Below are 18,781 nucleotides of genomic sequence, written 5' to 3'. Positions count from 1 at the left end.
GTCCAGCATCCAGACAGTGCAGACCCACAGTGCAAAAAGTGACCAGTATCCAGACAATGCAAACCCACAGTACAGAGGAGAGTGACCAGTGTTTGGACTGTGTAGACCCACAGTACAGAGAATGACCAGTGTCCAGTGTTCCAACAGTGTAGACCCACAGTACAGAGTGGCCAGTGTTCCGACAGTGTAGACCCACAGTACAGAGAGTGTCCAGTGTTCCGACAGTGTAGACCCACAGTACAGAGAATGACCAGTGTCCAGTGTTCCAACAGTGTAGACTCACAGTACAGAGAGTGACCAGTGTCCAGTGTTCTGACAGTGTAAACCCACAATGCAAAGAGTGACCAGTGTTCTGACAGTGCAAACGCACAGTACAGAGAGTAACCCGTATCCAGTGTTCAGACAGTGTGGACCCACAGTTCCGAGAGTGACCAGTGTGTCCAGTGTTCAGACAGTGTGGACCCACAGTACAGAAAGTGACCAGTGTGCCCAGTGTTAGGACAGTGTAGACCCACAGTGCAGGGAGTGACCAGTGTCCAGACAGTGCAAACCCACGGTACAGAGAGTGACCAGTGTCCAGTGTTCAGATAGTGTAGACCCACGGTACAGAGAGTGACCAGTGTCCAGATAGTGTAGACCTACAGTACAGAAAAGAGCCTTTCAATCACTGAGAAATTAACGGGGTTTTGCAATGATACCTGGGCTAAAATAATTATATTTTGAGGAAAGCATCTAGACTAGGCTTCTCTTGAGTGTACAAGATTAAGGGTGATCTAATTGAGGAGTTTAAGATGATTAAAGAACCTGAGGCCGTAGATAAAGAGAAATTATTTACTCTGGTGGGTGAGCCTGGTAAGGGGGCGCAATCTTAAAATTAGAACTAGTCTGTACTGGGGTGATGTCAGGAGGCACAACGTGGGAATGTGGAACTGTCCCCCCGCAAAAAAAATTGCCAACAGACTGGGAGTTGGGGTGAATTGAAAAATTAAAAAATGAGACTGCCAGGTTTCATTTAGGTGAGGGTATTAAAGGGTGCAGAGCCAAGGCAAGGAGAATAAGACCTGATCAACCATGATCTAATTAAATGTTGGAAGGGCCGGAGGGGCTGAATGGCCTCCTCCTGTTCCTATGACGATGGTATTCACCTATTTCAATAAAAGCCGCTAGGGATTGAGAGCAAGAGGCAGTCGGGAGGGAGGTGGGTTGGAGGTGGACTGGGGACACGATTGACAGGTTTCCTGCAGCTGAATAGTTGCAGGCAGATTGTGCACCTCCCTCCGCCCAGCCTCTTGGGTTCATGTTGACAGGCTCAGCCCCTCCTGGGCAGCTGCACTGATTTTCCACATCGCAGCTCAGTCGGGCTATGTTCAGTTCCAAATCGTCCGCAATCCTGCCATCCTACTTCAGCGAGTACACCGAAGCAGACAAGCTGGATATTAGCACCAAGGTACAGTTGCACGGAGTGCTGTGGAAAAGACCCTTTGGGAGGCAGTCTGCTAAATGGTCCAAAAGGTAACTTCATCTTTATTGCAACTCTGCTGCTCTCTCCTCATTTCCTGACCACTGAGTCTTTCCAGCATGTTATGTGTCTGGCTTTATCGTTGGATTTTGTTGTATTTATTTCTGTCGGTTGTTATTCCTGTTGTTTGTCCGCGCTTTACTTCTTTCAGTGGAGCTGAAATCAGATTTAAAATTAAACATCCACCCGATCAATAAATCTGTGCGATCCGGGCTGTTACTTCCCTGGCAAGTGGATGTTTTCCTAGTCCCGCCTTTAAAATAAATCATTTCCCAAGAAGTTCATCTTGAGGGCGATGGTTTTGGGTCGAGTTAGTGAGATTGAACTGCTATGTTTTTATTTCTAATCAGCTCAGTCACTCTCGGTGTCCAAGCAGTTTCTAAAAAAGCACCCTGTAATAATCAGACACTGGGGATGTGGGGGCTGATTCTGCAGGTAATGATTCAGTTATTCATTTTAACAGATAGTCTGACCAACGCCTGCAAAACCCTTTTGAAGATAATGATTGCCAAACCAGAGTCTATGCGTTTCCACTGCACCTTATAAAAAATAGAGATGTTTCTAGTTACTAACACACAATTTATATCGAGCTGGTGGTAACCTCGCAAGGCACAAATGATATGGGGGGAATTGTCTACTTTAACTTTGAGACAGTTTTGAAGTCCCACCATTTAATTTTAGAAACAAAGGAGTTATTGAATTGCTGTGAAATTCCTCTCACCCTGTTGGTTTAATAAGGGGTTAAAACATTTTTTATGGGAGAAACAGCTTAATGATCTTGTAGCATTCTATTGAGATAATAAGTGGCAAACAACAATCACGCACACAAGCGCCAGACAATGCTCATCTCCAAAGAGAGAGAATGGAACTAGCTTCAAACAGATTTTTGTAGATGGCTTATTTTCCTTTTTCAGTTGGTTTTTAAGCTTATTTGATATCTGGTCAATTTGAATTTTTGCAATACCAGTTTTTAATTTGTAAGCATTGTACACAGGAAATTTAAGTACAATCGGGCATCTGATAAAAGTCTGAAAGAACAAAAATCTCTCTTTGACATCCAAGATATTATCATTCCACCCCCCCCCCCCCCAATCAATATTCTAGGGATTATCACTGACCAAACCCATAAATACTGTGGTTACAAGAGCAGGTCCGAGGTTGGAAATTCTGCAGTGAGTAACTGACCACCTGATACACCAAAGCCTGTCCACCACTTATAAGACAGCTCGAACAACACTCAAAAGGTTCAACACCATCCAAAACAAAGCAGCCCGCTTGATCAATATTCCATCCGTCACCTTAAATATTCACTTCCGCCGCCACCAACACACAGTGATAACAGTTATATCAACAAAATGCACTGCAGCAAGCCTCCTTTGACAGCACCTTCCAACATGCAGCCTCTGCCACCTAGAAGGAAAAGGGCAGCAGTTGCATGAGAAACACATCACCTTCAGGGACCCACCAAGCCACTCACCATCCTGACTTGGAACTATATTGTCATTCCTTCAGTCATTGGATCAATATCCTGAACTCCTTCCTAACAGCACTGTGGGTGTACTCACACAACATGGACTGTAGCCACCACTGCTTTGTCAAGGGTAATTGAGGATAGGCAATAAATGTTGGCCTTGCTGGCAACTCCCACACCAATGAATATATAATTTAAAAACATCACTGGTTATAGTGATTCTGGCTGCAGTGAGAGTGCTGTAACATCCTTGTGACGGCAGAGCACAGCATGCCAGTGCAAAAGACAAGACTGAAGCACCTGCAACTATCTTTGACCAAAGTGCCAAGTGCATGATCCATCTGCGCCTCCTCCAGAGCTCCCCAGCATCACAGATGTCAGTCTTCAACCAATTTGATTCATACCATGTGATACCAAGAAATGACTGAAGGCACTGATACTGCAAAATCTATGGGTCCTGGCAACACACCCAGCATTAATAATAATTACTCCAGAACTAGCCGCATCCCTACCAAGCTATTCCAGTACAACTGCAATGCTGGCATTTACCCGGCAATGTGGAAAACTGCCCAGGTATGTCCTGTTCACAACTCTTGCACTACACAAATGCCAGGCAATGACCATCTCTAACAAGAAAAAAATCTAACCATCATTGCAATGGGATTTATCCAAGGATTCTCTGGGAGGCAAGAGAAGTGATTGCAGAGCCTCTGGCTCTGATCTTCAGGTCGTCGTTGGCCTCTGGTATAGTACCAGAAGATTGGAGGTTAGCGAATGTTGTCCCATTGTTTAAGAAGGGGAACAGAGACTTCCCCGGGAATTATAGACCGGTGAGTCTCACTTCTGTTGTCGGCAAGATGTTGGAAAAAATTATAAGGGATAGGATTTATAGTTATTTGGAGAGTAATGAATTGATAGGTGATAGTCAGCATGGTTTTGTGGCAGGTAGGTCGTGCCTTACTAACCTTATTGAGTTTTTTGAGAAAGTGACCAAGGAGGTGGATGGGGGCAAGGCAGTGGACGTGGTATATATGGATTTTAGTAAGGCGTTTGATAAGGTTCACCATGGTAGGCTTCTGCAGAAAATGCAGATGTATGGGATTGGGGGTGATCTAGGAAATTGGATCAGGAATTGGCTAGCGGATAGGAAACAGAGGGTGGTGGTTGATAGTAAATATTCATCATGGAGTGCGGTTACAAGTGGTGTACCTCAGGGATCTGTTTTGGGGCCACTGCTGTTTGTAATATTTATTAATGATCTGGATGAGGGTATAGTTGGGTGGATTAGCAAATTTGCTGATGACACCAAAGTCGGTGGTGTGGTAGACAGTGAGGAAGGGTGTCGTAGTTTGCAGGAAGACTTAGACAGGTTGCAAAGTTGGGCCGAGAGGTGGCGGATGGAGTTTAATGCGGAGAAGTGTGAGGTAATTCACTTTGGTAGGAATAACAGATGTGTTGAGTATAGGGCTAACGGGAGGACTTTGAATAGTGTGGAGGAGCAGAGGGATCTAGGTGTATGTGTGCATAGATCCCTGAAAGTTGGGAATCAAGTAGATAAGGTTGTTAAGAAGGCATATGGTGTCTTGGCGTTTATTGGTAGGGGGATTGAATTTAGGAGTCGTAGCGTTATGTTGCAACTGTACACAACTCTGGTGCGGCCGCACTTGGAGTACTGTGTGCAGTTCTGGTCCCCACATTACAGGAAGGATGTGGAGGCTTTGGAGAGGGTGCAGAGGAGGTTTACCAGGATGTTGCCTGGTATGGAGGGGAGATCCTATGAGGAGAGGCTGAGGGATTTGGGATTGTTTTCGCTGGAAAGGCGGCGGCTAAGAGGGGATCTTATTGAAACATATAAGATGATTAGAGGTTTAGATAGGGTGGATAGTGATAGCCTTTTTCCTCTGATGGAGAAATCCAGCACGAGGGGGCATGGCTTTAAATTGAGGGGGGGTAGTTATAGAACCGATGTCAGGGGTAGGTTCTTTACCCAGAGGGTGGTGAGGGATTGGAATGCCCTGCCAGCATCAGTAGTAAATGCGCCTAGTTTGGGGGCGTTTAAGAGATCCGTAGATAGGTTCATGGACGAAAAGAAATTGGTTTAGGTTGGAGGGTCACAGTTTTTTTTTAACTGGTCGGTGCAACATCGTGGGCCGAAGGGCCTGTTCTGCGCTGTAATGTTCTATGTTCTATGTTCTATGTTCTATGATGGCATTACCATCATTGAATCTCGCACGTTCAACATCCTGAATCATAAAAAGGTTAACGAGGGAAAATTAGGGTACAAGAGAAAGCTAGCCAGAAATATAAAGACAGAAGTTTAAAGTTTGTTTATTAGTGTCACAAGTAGCCTTACATTAACACTGCAATGAAGTTACTGTGAAAATCCCATAGTCACCACACTCTAAGGCCTGTTTGGGTACACTGAGGGAGAATTTAGCATGGCCAATGCACCGAACCAACATGTTTTTTGGACTGTGGCGAAGGTAAGAGTTTCTATAGATGCTTAAATAAGAAAAGAGTTAACAAAGTAAGAGGTAATTATGATGCAATCAGGCGGGAATTAGGAAGCATAGGATGGGAACAAAAATTGTCAGGGAAAGGCACTAATGAAAAGTGGAACTTTTTCAAGGAACAAATACTGCGTGTCCTTGATAGGTATGTCCCTGCCAGGCAGAGAGGAAATGGCCGAGTGAGGGAACCATGGTTCACAAAAGAGGTGGAATGTCTTGTCAAGAGGAAGAAGGAAGCATATGTAAGGTTGAGAAAACAAGGTTCAGTTGGCTCGATGGAGGGTTACAAGTTAGCAAGAAATGAGCTGAAAAAGGGGCTTAGGAGAGCTAGGAGGGGGCATGAGAAGTCCTTGGCGGGTCGGATCAAGGAAAACCCCAAGGCTTTTTACTCTGATGTGAGGAATAAAAGAATGACCAGGGTGAAGTTGGGGCCGGTCAAGGACGGCAGTGGGAATTTGTGCATGGAGTCATAGAATCATAGAAACCCTACAGTGCAGAAGGAGGCCATTCGGCCCATCGAGTCTGCACCGACCACAATCCCACCCAGGCCCTACCCCCACATATTTACCCGCTAATCCCTCTAACTACGCATCTCAGGGACAATTTTAACCTGGCCAATCAACCTAACCCGCACATCTTTGGACTGTGGGAGGAAACCAGAGCACCCGGAGGAAACCCACGCAGACACGAGGAGAATGTGCAAACTCCACACAGACAGTGACCCGAGCCGGGAATCGAATCCGGGACCCTGGAGCTGTGAAGCAGCAGTGCTAACCACTGTGCTACCGTGCCGCCCATTGTGCTACCGTGCCGCCCATCAGAAGAGATAGGAGAGGTGATGAATGAATACTTTTCTTCAGTGTTCATCAAGGAGAGGGGCCATGTTTTTGAGGAAGAGAGGGTGTCACAGGCTGATAGGCTGGAGGAAGTAGATGTTCGGAGGGAAGATGTACTAGCAATTTTGAATAAACTGAAAGTTGATAAGTCCCCTGGGCCTGATGAAATATATCCTAGGAGTCTTTGGGAGGCAAGGGATGAGATAGCAGAGCCTTTGGCATTGATCTTTGCGTCCTCACTGTCCACGGGGGTGGTGCCAGAGGACTGGAGAGTGGCGAATGTGGTTCCTCTGTTTAAGAAAGGGAATAGAAGTGACCCTGGTAATTATAGGCCGGTTAGTCTTACTTCGGTGGTTGGTAAGTTGATGGAAAAGGTCCTCAGGGATAGGATTTACGACCATTTAGAAAGATGCAGCTTAATCCGGGATAGTCAGCACGGATTTGTGAAGGGCAAGTCTTGCCTCACAAATTTGATAGAATTTTTTGAGGAGGTAACTAAGTATGTAGATGAAGGTAGTGCAGTTGATGTCATATACATGGATTTTAGTAAGGCGTTTGATAAAGTCCCCCATGGTCGGCTTATGAAGAAAGTAAGGATGTGTGGGATAGAGGGAAGTTTGGCCGATTGGATAGGTAACTGGCTATCTAACAGAAGACAGAGGGTGGTGGTGGATGGAAAATTTTCGGACTGGAAACCAGTTACCAGCGGAGTGCCACAGGGATCAGTGCTTGGTCCTCTGCTATTTGTCATTTTTATAAATGACTTGGAGGAGGGGGCTGAAGGGTGGATCAGTAAATTTGCTGATGACACCAAGATTGGTGGAGTAGTGGATGAGGTGGAGGGCTGTTGTAGGCTGCAAAGAGATATAGATAGGATGCAGAGTTGGGCTGAAAAATGGCAAATGGAGTTTAACCCTGACAAATGCGAGGTGATTCATTTTGGTGGGACAAATTTAAATGTGGATTACAGGGTCAAAGGTAGGGTTCTGAAGAATGTGGAGGAACAGAGAGATCTTGGGGTTCATATCCATAGATCTCTGAAGGTTGCCACTCAAGTGGATAGAGCCGTGAAGAAGGCCTATAGTGTGTTGGCGTTCATTAACGAGTTTGAGTTTAAGAGCCGTGGGGTAATGCTGCAACTGTACAGGACCTTGATGAGACCACATTTGGAATATTGTGTGCAGTTCTGGTCATCTCACTATAAGAAGGATGTGGAGACATTGGAAAGAGTGCAAAGGAGATTTACCAGGATGCTGCCTGGTTTGGAAGGTAGGTCTTATGAGGAAAGGTTGAGGGAACTTGGGCTTTTCTCTTTGGAGCGGAGGAGGTTGAGAGGAGACTTGATAGAGGTTTATAAGATGATGAGGGGGATAGATAGAGTGAACATTCAAAGACTATTTCCTCGGGTGAATGGAGTGGTAACTCGGGGGCATAACTATAGGGTTCATGGTGGGAGATATAGGAAGGATGTCCGAGGTAGGTTTTTTACTCAGAGAGTGGTTGGGGTGTGGAATGGACTGCCTGCAGGGATAGTGGAGTCAGAAACTTTTGGAACATTTAAGAAGTTATTGGATAGGCACATGGAGTACTTCGGGATGATAGGGAGGAAATAGCTTGATCTGGGTTTCAGATAAAGCTCGGCACAACAATGTGGGCCGAAGGGCCTGTTCTGTGCTGTACTGTTCTATGTTCTATGTTCTAAAGTGAAAATTGGTCCTATAGAAAGTGAGTCTGATGAATTAATAATGAGATGGCAGATGAATTGAACCGGTATTTTGCATCTGTCTTCATTATAGAGAAAACAAGTAAGATCCCAGAAATAGCAATAAGTCAGGAATTGGAAGGGAGAGAGGAACTTAGGAAAATTACAATCACCCGGGAAGTGGTATTGTGCAAGTTGTTGGTGCTGCAGACTGACAGATCCTTGGGTCCTGTTGGACTTCATCCCAGATGTAGCTAGTGAGATATTTCATGCATTGATTTTAGTGTTCCAAAATTCCCTGGATTTGGGGAAGGTGTCATGAGATTGGAAAATAGCAAATGTAACTCCTTTATTGAAAAACAGAATTAAAGTTTTAGGTTGATGACCTTTCATCAGAAATCAAGATTAGAACTGTTTGTAATGTTTGCTAGTTGTCAAGATTACTGGTTTGCAAGGCTGATGAGGTATGAGCTCTTTAATGTTACATTTACCAGAATGCTGGTTTAAGGCTGAATAAATACAACACGAAAAGGTTGTGACATTGGCAGGATTGGCTCAGCACCTGAATAATCACCTGTTTAAGGTACTAGGGAGCACTTAGCAAAACAGTTTAGTGGTAGTTTATACAGTATTGGATCACCATAATGATCAGTAATCATTTAACTTTCTGGTCAAATCAATTGCTATTGCTGGATTTCATAGAGCTTTAAATGAATTGGTGCCCAAGAAAACAGTTGTTTTGGGTGAAACTTAGAAACAATGGTGGCCATAAGACCATAAGACATAGGAGCGGAAGTAAGGCCATTCGGCCCATCGAGTCCACTCCACCATTCAATCATGGTTGATTTCAACTCCATTTACCCGCTCTCTCCCCATAGCCCTTCTACCCCTCCAGCCTACTGGCTCATTCGGTTACGTCATGTCTGATCTGTATCTCAGCTCCATCAACCCAATTTCATTCCATAACCTCAGATTCATTTTTGTTAGGCAAGGATGTTAATCTCAGTTTGAAATTTTCAATTGACCCCAGCCTCGACAGCTTTCTGAAGGACAGTTCCAGATTTCCACTACTCTGTGTGTGAAGATGAGTTTCCTCACATTGTTCCTGAACCGCTTAGCTTTAATTTTAAGGTTATGCCCCCTTGTTCTGGACTTTCATGCTTAAATGCCAGAATTAGATCACCCTTAATCTTCTTCATTAATAGGAATGCAAGTCCACTCTATGTAACCTATCCTCGTAATTTAATACCTCAGACCTTGGTTGGTTTCTGGTGAATCTGCCACTATTAGCTTCTTCCAAGCTTGTATATCTTTCCTGAGGTGTGTTGGAACTCTGTGTTGAGTTTTCGTACTGATTCCAGTGAATTTAAACCTCATGTATTTAATTGTATGCAATCAAACATAGACAGAATTTCAGTTGAAATATCATCCAATTGAACACAATTGGGTATTGTTTAAGTGTCATTGGGAAGCTGTTTAGTTTGGTACAATGTGATATTGTCTCCAAGTGATCTGGCACATTGAATCTTTTCCTCTTTTCCAGATTCTTCCTTATCAAGGACAGCTTTTTGCTCTATTATGCAGAAAGCGAAAGAAAAAACTTTGAGAGCAACAAATACTTCAACATTCACCCCAAGGTCAGTAACCGTAGCTCAGTATTCCATGGATAAAGGAAAACTGCAAACTCCCTAAAACTTTGTCCTCTGTGACTCTAGAATCTTAGTCAGTCTCTCAAAATATTGTGGTTCAACTTCCACACCAGACGCTTAAGCACACACTAGGTTGCAGTACTGAGGGAGTGCTGTACTGCTGGAGGTGCCAGTATTTAGATGAGACATTAAACTGAGGCATTATCTGTTCTCTCAGGTAAATATACAAGATCCCATGGTGTTATTTCAAAGAAGATTAGAGGAATACTCTCTGGTGTCTTGGCCAATATTTATCCCTCAACCAACATCACCAAAACAACTTATCTGGTCATTATTATGATGCCCCCGTTAGTCAATGACATTTCCTTCTTAATTGTGTCAATCAATGCTAGCACGAGGCACCACAACTATTTTAATTTATAAAGCACCTTTTAGAATCATAGAATCCCTACAGTGCGGAAGAAGGCCATTTGGCTTCAACTCACTGACAGAGCATCTTTTCCAGGGCCACCCATCCCTGTAACTCCACGCATTTATACCACTAATTTCCATAACCTATACACCTTGGGTCACTAAAGGGCAATTTAGCATGGCCAATCCACCTAACCTGCACATCTTTGGACTGTGGGAGGAAATCAGAGCACTCAGTGGAGACCCGTGGAGACACAGGAGAATGTGTAAGCTCCACACAGACGATCATCCAAGGCTGGGATTGAAGCCGCTGTGAGGGAGTAACCACTGTGCCACCCAATTTAATGCAGTAAAATGTCCCAGGATGCTTCACAGAAGCCATCAGACGAAATTCAACACCGAGCCACCAAATGAGACATTAGAGCAAGTGGCCAATGGCTTGGTCAAAGTCACAGGTTTTAAGGAGTAGCTTAAAGAAGGAGACAGAGGTGGAGTAGTTTAAGAAGGGAATTTCAGAACTGAGGGTCAAGCCAACTGAAAACATGGACACTGATGCGCGATTGATTCACACGGGAGGCTAGGACGTACCCAGGAATAAAGGCTTTTATTCACAACAAGAATAGAGCACACTGCTTAACAATACTATAGTAAGAAGTCTCACAACACCAGGTTAAAGTCCAACAGGTTTATTTGGTAGCAAATACCATAAGCTTTTGGAGTACTGCTCCTTCGTCAGATGGAGTGGATATCCACTCCATCTGACGAAGGAGCTGTGCTCCGAAAGCTTATGGTATTTGCTACCAAATAAACCTGTTGGACTTTAACCTGGTGTTGTGAGACTTCTTACTGTGCTTACCCCAGTCCAACGCCAGCATCTCCACATCATAACAATACTATCCCAGACTAAGGGCTACTAGGAAGTAGCAGTGACCTTTATACTCCTGTAAGAAGGCGGAGCCAAACGGAGTGTACCACAGAACAATGCTGACAGGTGGAACACCCCAACCCTAACCCCAACAGTAACAAGAGTAACATATGTACAAGTACCCATAGTGGTAACCATCTATGGTTCACCACAGACACCAATGGTCGAATGAAACCAGAATTAGAGGAACACAGATTTCTCAGTGGATTGTGGGGCTGGAATAGATGACAGAGATTTGAAAATCAGGATCAGATTTTTAAAAATCAAGCTGTTACTTAATTCAAAGCCAATACAGTTCGACAAGAACAAATGGATGAACAGGACTTGGTGTGAGTTAGGATAGGGTTGGCAGAGATTTGGAAAAGCTGACGTTTACCAGCCAGGAAAACAGCAGAAACAATGGGTAGCATAATGGAGGTGAAAGGTATCTCACCCACCAGCTGCAGAACTGGCAAAAGCCCTGCATCATCTCTTTCAGGTAAGGCCCTCATATAAAGTGCCACTAAGGCACTTAGCTGGACAATGGCAGGCTTCTCAGGGATCAAGGACACTGGAGTGGTAGTCCTGCCCGGCAAGAGCAGACAGCCAAACAGAGGCCAGAAGCTTTACTGAAATGGCAGAGCCTCCAGGTAGGCAGTGGGTGCTCCTTGTAGCTCATCCTGAGGCCTAGTATCATTACTGGATGGATACCAGACCACACCAGAGTGATGGCAGGAGTGGGTGGGGGTCATGGGGTGGACATCGCGGGGGAAAACTGTCGGCCATTAGGGGTAGAGCTGGTTCTCCCCACCCTTCCTGTTGTTGGGTCTTTCAATCAGGCACTGAGTGTCTTTGAACGAGGGAACCCTCTCACTTTTTACTGAGAGCCAGAAAACAGCCCTGCATGGGTTTTCTTGCCATGCTTGCCGGCAAGGTGAGCTCCCATCCGCCTGCTGCAGGGTTAATATCAGCAGTGACAGGATGAGGCCCTTAAATGTGCATTAATTGTCTGCTGAAGGGCCTCAGTTAGTGACTGGGTGGGAAGGCTGTCCCACCACGGACTTAATTAGGGTGGAAGTCAGTAGACGATGGAGACCCCACCCATCATCCTTGCGCCTGATCAAATGTCCCCCTACCACCAAAACCACCAGGGGAAAGGGCACTAAAATGTGCCCATCAACTCTAGAGCTAATAAAGACATGGATGAGGCACATCCTGTGCAGTAAATGCAAAAATTTTACAGCCTTCAATCTTGCCCAATGTAGCTTACTCTTATTACCTCACGTATTATTTTTGTTTTTAAAAATTAAATTGGTCAAGTGCCAAGAATTACTCTGCTCAATTATCGATGGCTAAGAGTTTCCCAGGTTAGTTATTTCCAGTAAAATTGTAAATGGATTCCGAGAGAACTTGTTTGTGATTTCATAGGGAATATCTATACCGAACAGAGGCAGCCTGTGCCAATCTGTTCCTACACATGGGAAAGGACTTGTAATTCTACAGCACCTTTCACAACTCAGGGCATCCTGAAGCACTTTCCAACCAATCAAGCTGTTTTGAAGTGTAGTCGCTGATGTAATGTAGGAAATGTGGTATCTATCTTGTGCACAGCAAGATCCCGCAAAGACCAATGAGATAATGAGCAGATACTCTGTTTTTGTGTAGTTGGTTGAAGGATAAATATTAGCCAGGACACCAGGGGCAGCTCTCTAGCTCTTCTTTTGAAACAGTGCCGTACGATATTTTACATCAACATGTGATGGAAGATGGGGCTTCAATTTAACATCTCATCCAAAGGACAGAAATTCTGACAGGGTGGAATTCCCTCAGTACTGTACTATTGGTCTGCATTCGACATGTGTTCGACATGGAGGTTAACTGATCCATCAGCTGAGGGTAGTAGGTGGTAATCAGCAGGAGGTTTCCTTGCCTGTACCTGATCTGATGCTATGTGACTTAATGGCTCCAGAGTAAATGTTGAAGACTCCGAGGGGAACTCCCTCCCAATTGTATACCACGTGCCATTGCCTCTGGTGGGTCTGCCCTGATGGTGGGACAGGACATACCCAGGAATGATGATGGAGGAGCATGGGGCCTTGCCTATAAAGTATGATCCTCTGAGTATGACAACATCAGGCTTAAGTACTCTGTGGAAAACTCTCCCAATTTTAGCACAAGCCCTGAGATGTTAGTAAGGAGGATCCTGCAGGGTTGACAGGACTGGGTGTGCCATTGTCCTTTCTGATGCCTAAGTCAATATCGGATAGTCTGTCTGGTTTTATTCTTTTTTGACTTTTCTATAGATTGGGGTGGGGCAGAGGTGTGTGAGCTGTGACAGCCTCTACAACAGACCATTAAGTTTCTTATTTAATTCAAAGCTTTCTGAGGTAGATTTTCAACTTGCTCCTTCGGGGGAAACGTGGAATTTACGATTGACGGCTCGTGAAGAAACTGCCCAGTAATCACACCAGCTAAATCTCCCCTAGTGATCCATTATTCCAGATTTTGTTACAGCGCAGGTTGACAACATTCAATCTCACTGCAGTCTTCAAGGAGTGCTCTCTGGGATCTGTTGAGTGGTTGGTCCTCAGTCTATAGTGAATCATCAGGCATTGCCCTGTCAGAATCAATGAATGAGTAAAATCAGTCCCTGATACCTGCTGACAAAAAGAACTCCTGTAGAGTCTGGGAACAGGCTGTTGATGCAAAGCCTGATCCACAAGGTAACAGGACAAGTTGAGAAGCCGGTTAAAAAGGCGTATGGTGTTTTTGGCTTAAATAATAGAGACAAAGCACAAGACCAAGGACATTAACCTAAATCTTTTTTAATATACTGCTTTGGTTTCAGCTGGAATGTTTGTGTTCAATTCTGGAGACCGCACTTTAGGAAGGATGTAAGTGCCTTGGAGAGGGTGCAGAGATTTAGTAGAATGGTATCAGGAACGAGGGAATGAGGATTGGAGAAGCTGGAATTGTTTTTCTTCAGAACAACGAATGTTAGGAGGAAATTAAATAAGGGTTTGATAGAGTAAATAAGGTGAAACTGCACTGGTAGTGAGTTTTTCGGATCTGGAATGCAGATTCAATAGTAATTTTCAGAAGAGAATTGGATACTTAGAGACATAGGAACAGTGAAAGTTGTTCAGTTCCATCCAGTCACAATGATACCCTATGTATCACACAGTATGCACACTCGCCAGCCCAGCCAAAACCAGGTGATCTCCTTGAGAGCAAAAGTACAGGTAAAAACCCAGTGCAATTTGATGGCAGTGTATGGGATGTGGAAGGATTTGGAAGCTGAGAAATTCCTCTCCAATCTGTCGTAGGCAATCAACTGTTGACCAGTAGGTCACTCTGGTCTTGATGATTCCTTGCAGTAACAAACGTTTGAAAGCAGTGATATCTATTGCTGTCTTATGCAGAGTCAGCTCTTACCATTGCCGGTCTTACCATTACCGGTAATGGGCATTTCACAAAGCAAGTTGTTGCCATGTTACTTCCCCTTGCATAAAAGCCAGGAGTTCATTTGGATGTAGGGGGGAACAAAGCAGCTTCAGTTGCATTTGGTGTTGGTACTCTATTTGTGACAGCACATATCCTGCAGCAGACCTTGGCTGGCATTGTCAATAGACGGTATATTAGCCTGTACTTTAAAACCAAGGCATAAACTATCAATACCACATTGGCATCAATGCCACAATCACTTTAGGCTGCCAGTAATGGAGGCTCTGTTTTTCTGTCATTCTTCAAGACTTAACCTTGAAATGTCTCCAGCAAGCAGCCTCATGTGACATGCCCTACAAAATGCACCACTTTTTCAGTTATTAGTTGTGGCTAAAAATACAGCACTGACCCAAAATACCAATTCCCCCGGGTACTGTGCAATATTAAGTGTTGTACTTTACGCAGGCCTTGTCATCTTTGTGAGACTGACTAACTGACCTGTGTTTTCATCTGTTTGGCTGCTTCTCTCAGGAGATTACGTTGCCCTGGCTGGGGTGGACAGTGTCTGCATATGTGATGCAAAAGGAAGCATTTAATTAGCACCTTTCACAACCTCTGCATACCTCACAGTGCCAGGGACCTGGGTTTGATTCCAGCTTTGGATGACTGTTTGTGGAATTTGCACGTTCTTCCCATGTCTGTGTGGGTTTACTCCGGGTGCTCCCACACTCCAAAGATGTGCAAGTTAGGTGGACTTGCCATGCTAAATTGCCCCTTAGTGTCCAAAGGTATGTAGGTCAGGGGGATTAGCAGGGTAAATGTGTGGGGTTATGGGGAGCGGGCGGGGGTGGGACTGGGTAAGATGCTCTGATGGTGAGTCAGTGCAGACTCGATGGGTTGAATGGCCTCCTTCTGCACTGTAGGGATTTGATGGTTAAGGATGTCCCGAAGCACTTTGCAGCCAATGAATTACTTCTGAATTTGTGGTCGCTCTTATAATATAAGATATATAGCAGCCAATTAATACACAACAAGACCCTACAAACTGCAATATAATAATAACCATATAATCACTTTCAGGTTTTGGATACTATTTCTTTTTTAATTATGGCATAAACAGGTTACATGAAAACTCCAGATGTTTCAAAGTTGTATTTTTTCTTTTGAAATGTGATCACTGTTGTCATGTAGTAAACAGAGAGCCAATGAATGCATAGCAAGCAGCCACAAACAGCAATGTCTTCAATCATCTGATCAGCTGTTTTAGTGATATTGGTTTAGGGATAAATATTGGCCAGGGCATTTGTGAGCACTCCCTGGTCTTTGAATTGTGCCAGGGAATCTTACACATCCAACAGAGAGGGCTGATGAGCTAATGTCTCGTCTCATCCAAAATACATTCCCTCAGCACTGCACTGGAACGCCAGCCTAAATTGTGAAGTCAACTCAATACAGTGGGCCATTAAGTCTGTGTAGGAAGGCAGATCTTGACATTTTCATCCGGTGGTCACTTACCTGATTCATTGGACACTTAGGGTAGTATTTAATGGAACTGATGAGGCTCTCACCCACCAGCTACAGAGCCAATGAGAGTCTTGCATTGCCTCTTTTTTTGGATTGACCCAATAAATTAAGTGCCAATCAGGCACTTAATTGGGTAGCAGTGGGCCATCTCTGGGATTGAGGAGCCTGGGGGCAAATCTCCTGTCCACCTAGATCTACTGATATATCAGTGGCTGGCAACTCTTCATTGCTCAGTAGCGCTTTCTGGGAGGCTTAGGATTGCTGGTGGACCTAGGCTCAGGTGAGTGATGGTGAAAGAGGGAATTGCAGAATGGGGGTTGTGGGAGAGGATAGTAGTAGGATCCGCAGCTAGGATTCTCCCAGCAGGTCCCCTTCCTGATGCAGGTCCTTCAATCAAGCACAGAGTGCCTTCAAAAGAGGGACCCTTTATCAAAGCCCTCAAGCATCCCCAAGAGGGTTTGCTTTTTAGGGTTTCTGCGTGGCGAGTCATAGAAACATAGAATCCTACAGTGCAGAATATAGGCCATTCGGCCCATCGAGTCTGCACCGACTACAATCCCACCCAGGTCCTATTCCTGTAACCCCACATATTTGCCCTGCTAATCCCCTGACACTAGGATCAATTTAGCATGGCCAATCAACCTAACCCACACATTTTTGGACCGTGGGAGGAAACTGGAGCACCCAGAGGAAACCCATACAGACATTGTGAGAATGCCACACAGACAGTGACCCGAGGCTGGAAATGAACCCGGGTCCCTGGCCCTGAGGCAGCAGTGCTAACCATTGTGCCGCCATGCCACCCCAATGTCCCTTGCCTGCCACTGGTTGAGTAGCAACGACAGTGAGATGAGGCCTTTAAGTGGATATTAATTGCCTACTTAAGGGCCCAACTTGGCTGTAGGCAGAAAAGCTTTCCAATTGCCGTCCTGTTACTGATTTAATCGGGGCAGTAACAGGAGGGCAGCAGGGTTCCCACCCACCAACTGCCTGCCTAATTAAATGCCCCTCACACCAAACTCACTTGGGGGGTGGGGCATTACATTTTACCCTTAGACTGCCTAAGAGCCTAAACCTTCTAGTGTCGCCTGCCACGGGAATTGTGGAATTTGGGCTGTGTTTGAATAACTGCTCTACTCACTTGCTTATCGCAACCTTTATTATATCAGGTTCAGAAAGTTTGGGGGATCTCCAAATTTACTGGCTTTGCTAGTTTTGTTTCATTCAGTATTTGGCCTAACAAATAACTACTGATAAGTAATCGCCTCAAAAATCATTATTATTGTAATATCAAGCCTAAACAATGAATTAGAAGCCTAAAGAACAATTTTACAGAAGGTAATTAAACCTGTCTAGCACGTTCATCTCCAATGTCCTTTTATTCTGTGTGCACTGAAGCAGGCTATTTGGCACAATTGGTCTATGCCTGTGTTTATTTTCCACACAACTCTCCTCCCACCCTATTTCATCTAACCCAACAAACATATTCCCCGGTTCCTTTTTCACTTGGGCTTCAGCTTCCCCATAAATGCTGCTTCATCACTCACCTAACTACTCCTTGGTAGTGAATTCCACCTTTTCCCAATTCCCAAGTCAGAAGGCCTGAGATTCCAGATCGGTACTGGGGGAGTTCTGCACTGTTGGAACTGTCACTACAGTCAGATGTAAAAGATCCTATGATCCCATTCAAAGAAGAGCAGGGACATTGTGTCTGGTGTCCTGGCAAATATTTCTCCTCGACCAATGCTTAAGCCATCTGGTCATTATCGCACTCTCATTGCTGCATGTGGACACTTGCTGGGCACAATTTAACTGCCATGGTGTCTACATTACAACAGTGACACTTCAAAAGTATTTCATTGGTTACAAAGTGTTTTGGGATGTCATGAAAGGTGCTGTATAAGTCTTACTTCATTTCTTCAATATTGGAAGACACTACTGGAGTAAGCAGGGACTGTGAAAAAATGGAAAGGTTCACACAGCAAAAAACGCTATGGACATTAATGAATGCGAGCTTTCATTGGATAATTGTTCATTCATATATTTCACAATATAACATGCTCCAGCAGAGATGGATTTACACTTTTAGGCTCTCCCATGGGGCCCCCATGACAGCACACCCCACCCCATGGTGATGTGGCAGCCCGTCCACCAGTGAGGGCCTCGCTCTCAGTTGCCCAGCCCTCCTCAGCTCTGACCTGAGGGTTAAGCCACCCTTGCAGCTTCTCCCCTTGATGTCCTAAGCTCACGGGTATGTTGATGGCCCACTGGTTGCTGCTGGCTCTCTGGCCTGCTGTTTTCACCCTCGCCGGTCTGGTTGCCACCCAGCCCTCTCACTTTCTGGTTGAGTCATCCCACTACTCTCCAAAAACCACGCAAATCCAAGTTACCAGGCTTGGATTGCACTGCTGCTTCACAGCTCCAGGGTCCCGGGTTCGATTCCCGGCTCGGGTCACTGTCTGTGTGGAGTTTGCACATTCTCCTCGTGTCTGCGTGGTTTTCCTCCGGGTGCTCCGGTTTCCTCCCACAGTCCAAAGATGTGCGGGTTAGGTTGATTGGCCAGGTTAAAAATTGTCCCTTAGAGTCCTGAGGTGCGTAGGTTCGAGGGATTAGTGGGTAAATTTGTGGGATTGTGGTCGGTGCAGACCCGATGGGCCGAATGGCCTCCTTCTGCACTGTAGGGTTTCTATGATTCTATGATTGGTGCTCCCACAGCCACCTCTCAGTATGGGAGTCCTATTGCTGGGACCCTGCATTGCAGCGCTGTGTGTTCATTCTAATCCACCTCTGTGCTCCAAATAGTATGGATTG

The 18,781-nt window shown here is 45.0% G+C and overlaps 1 protein-coding gene across 1 annotated transcript in view; it reads left to right on the top strand.

Annotated features, from left to right (window-relative positions):
• The first annotated feature begins 1,360 nt into the window (after positions 1 to 1,360).
• The window catches only part of plekhd1 (pleckstrin homology domain containing, family D (with coiled-coil domains) member 1), an 85,245-nt gene continuing 67,824 nt past the window's right edge, over positions 1,361 to 18,781 (top strand). Inside the window, exons 1-2 of the mRNA XM_078233627.1 lie at positions 1,361 to 1,512; positions 9,582 to 9,675. Coding sequence (XP_078089753.1) covers positions 1,364 to 1,512; positions 9,582 to 9,675 — 243 coding nt within the window. The 5' untranslated portion in view covers positions 1,361 to 1,363. The remainder of the gene's footprint in view (positions 1,513 to 9,581; positions 9,676 to 18,781) is intronic.

Source organism: Mustelus asterias, chromosome 18 (assembly GCF_964213995.1).
Source record: "Mustelus asterias chromosome 18, sMusAst1.hap1.1, whole genome shotgun sequence".
NCBI lineage: Eukaryota > Metazoa > Chordata > Chondrichthyes > Carcharhiniformes > Triakidae > Mustelus > Mustelus asterias.
This window is presented reverse-complemented; position numbering and strand designations above follow the sequence as displayed.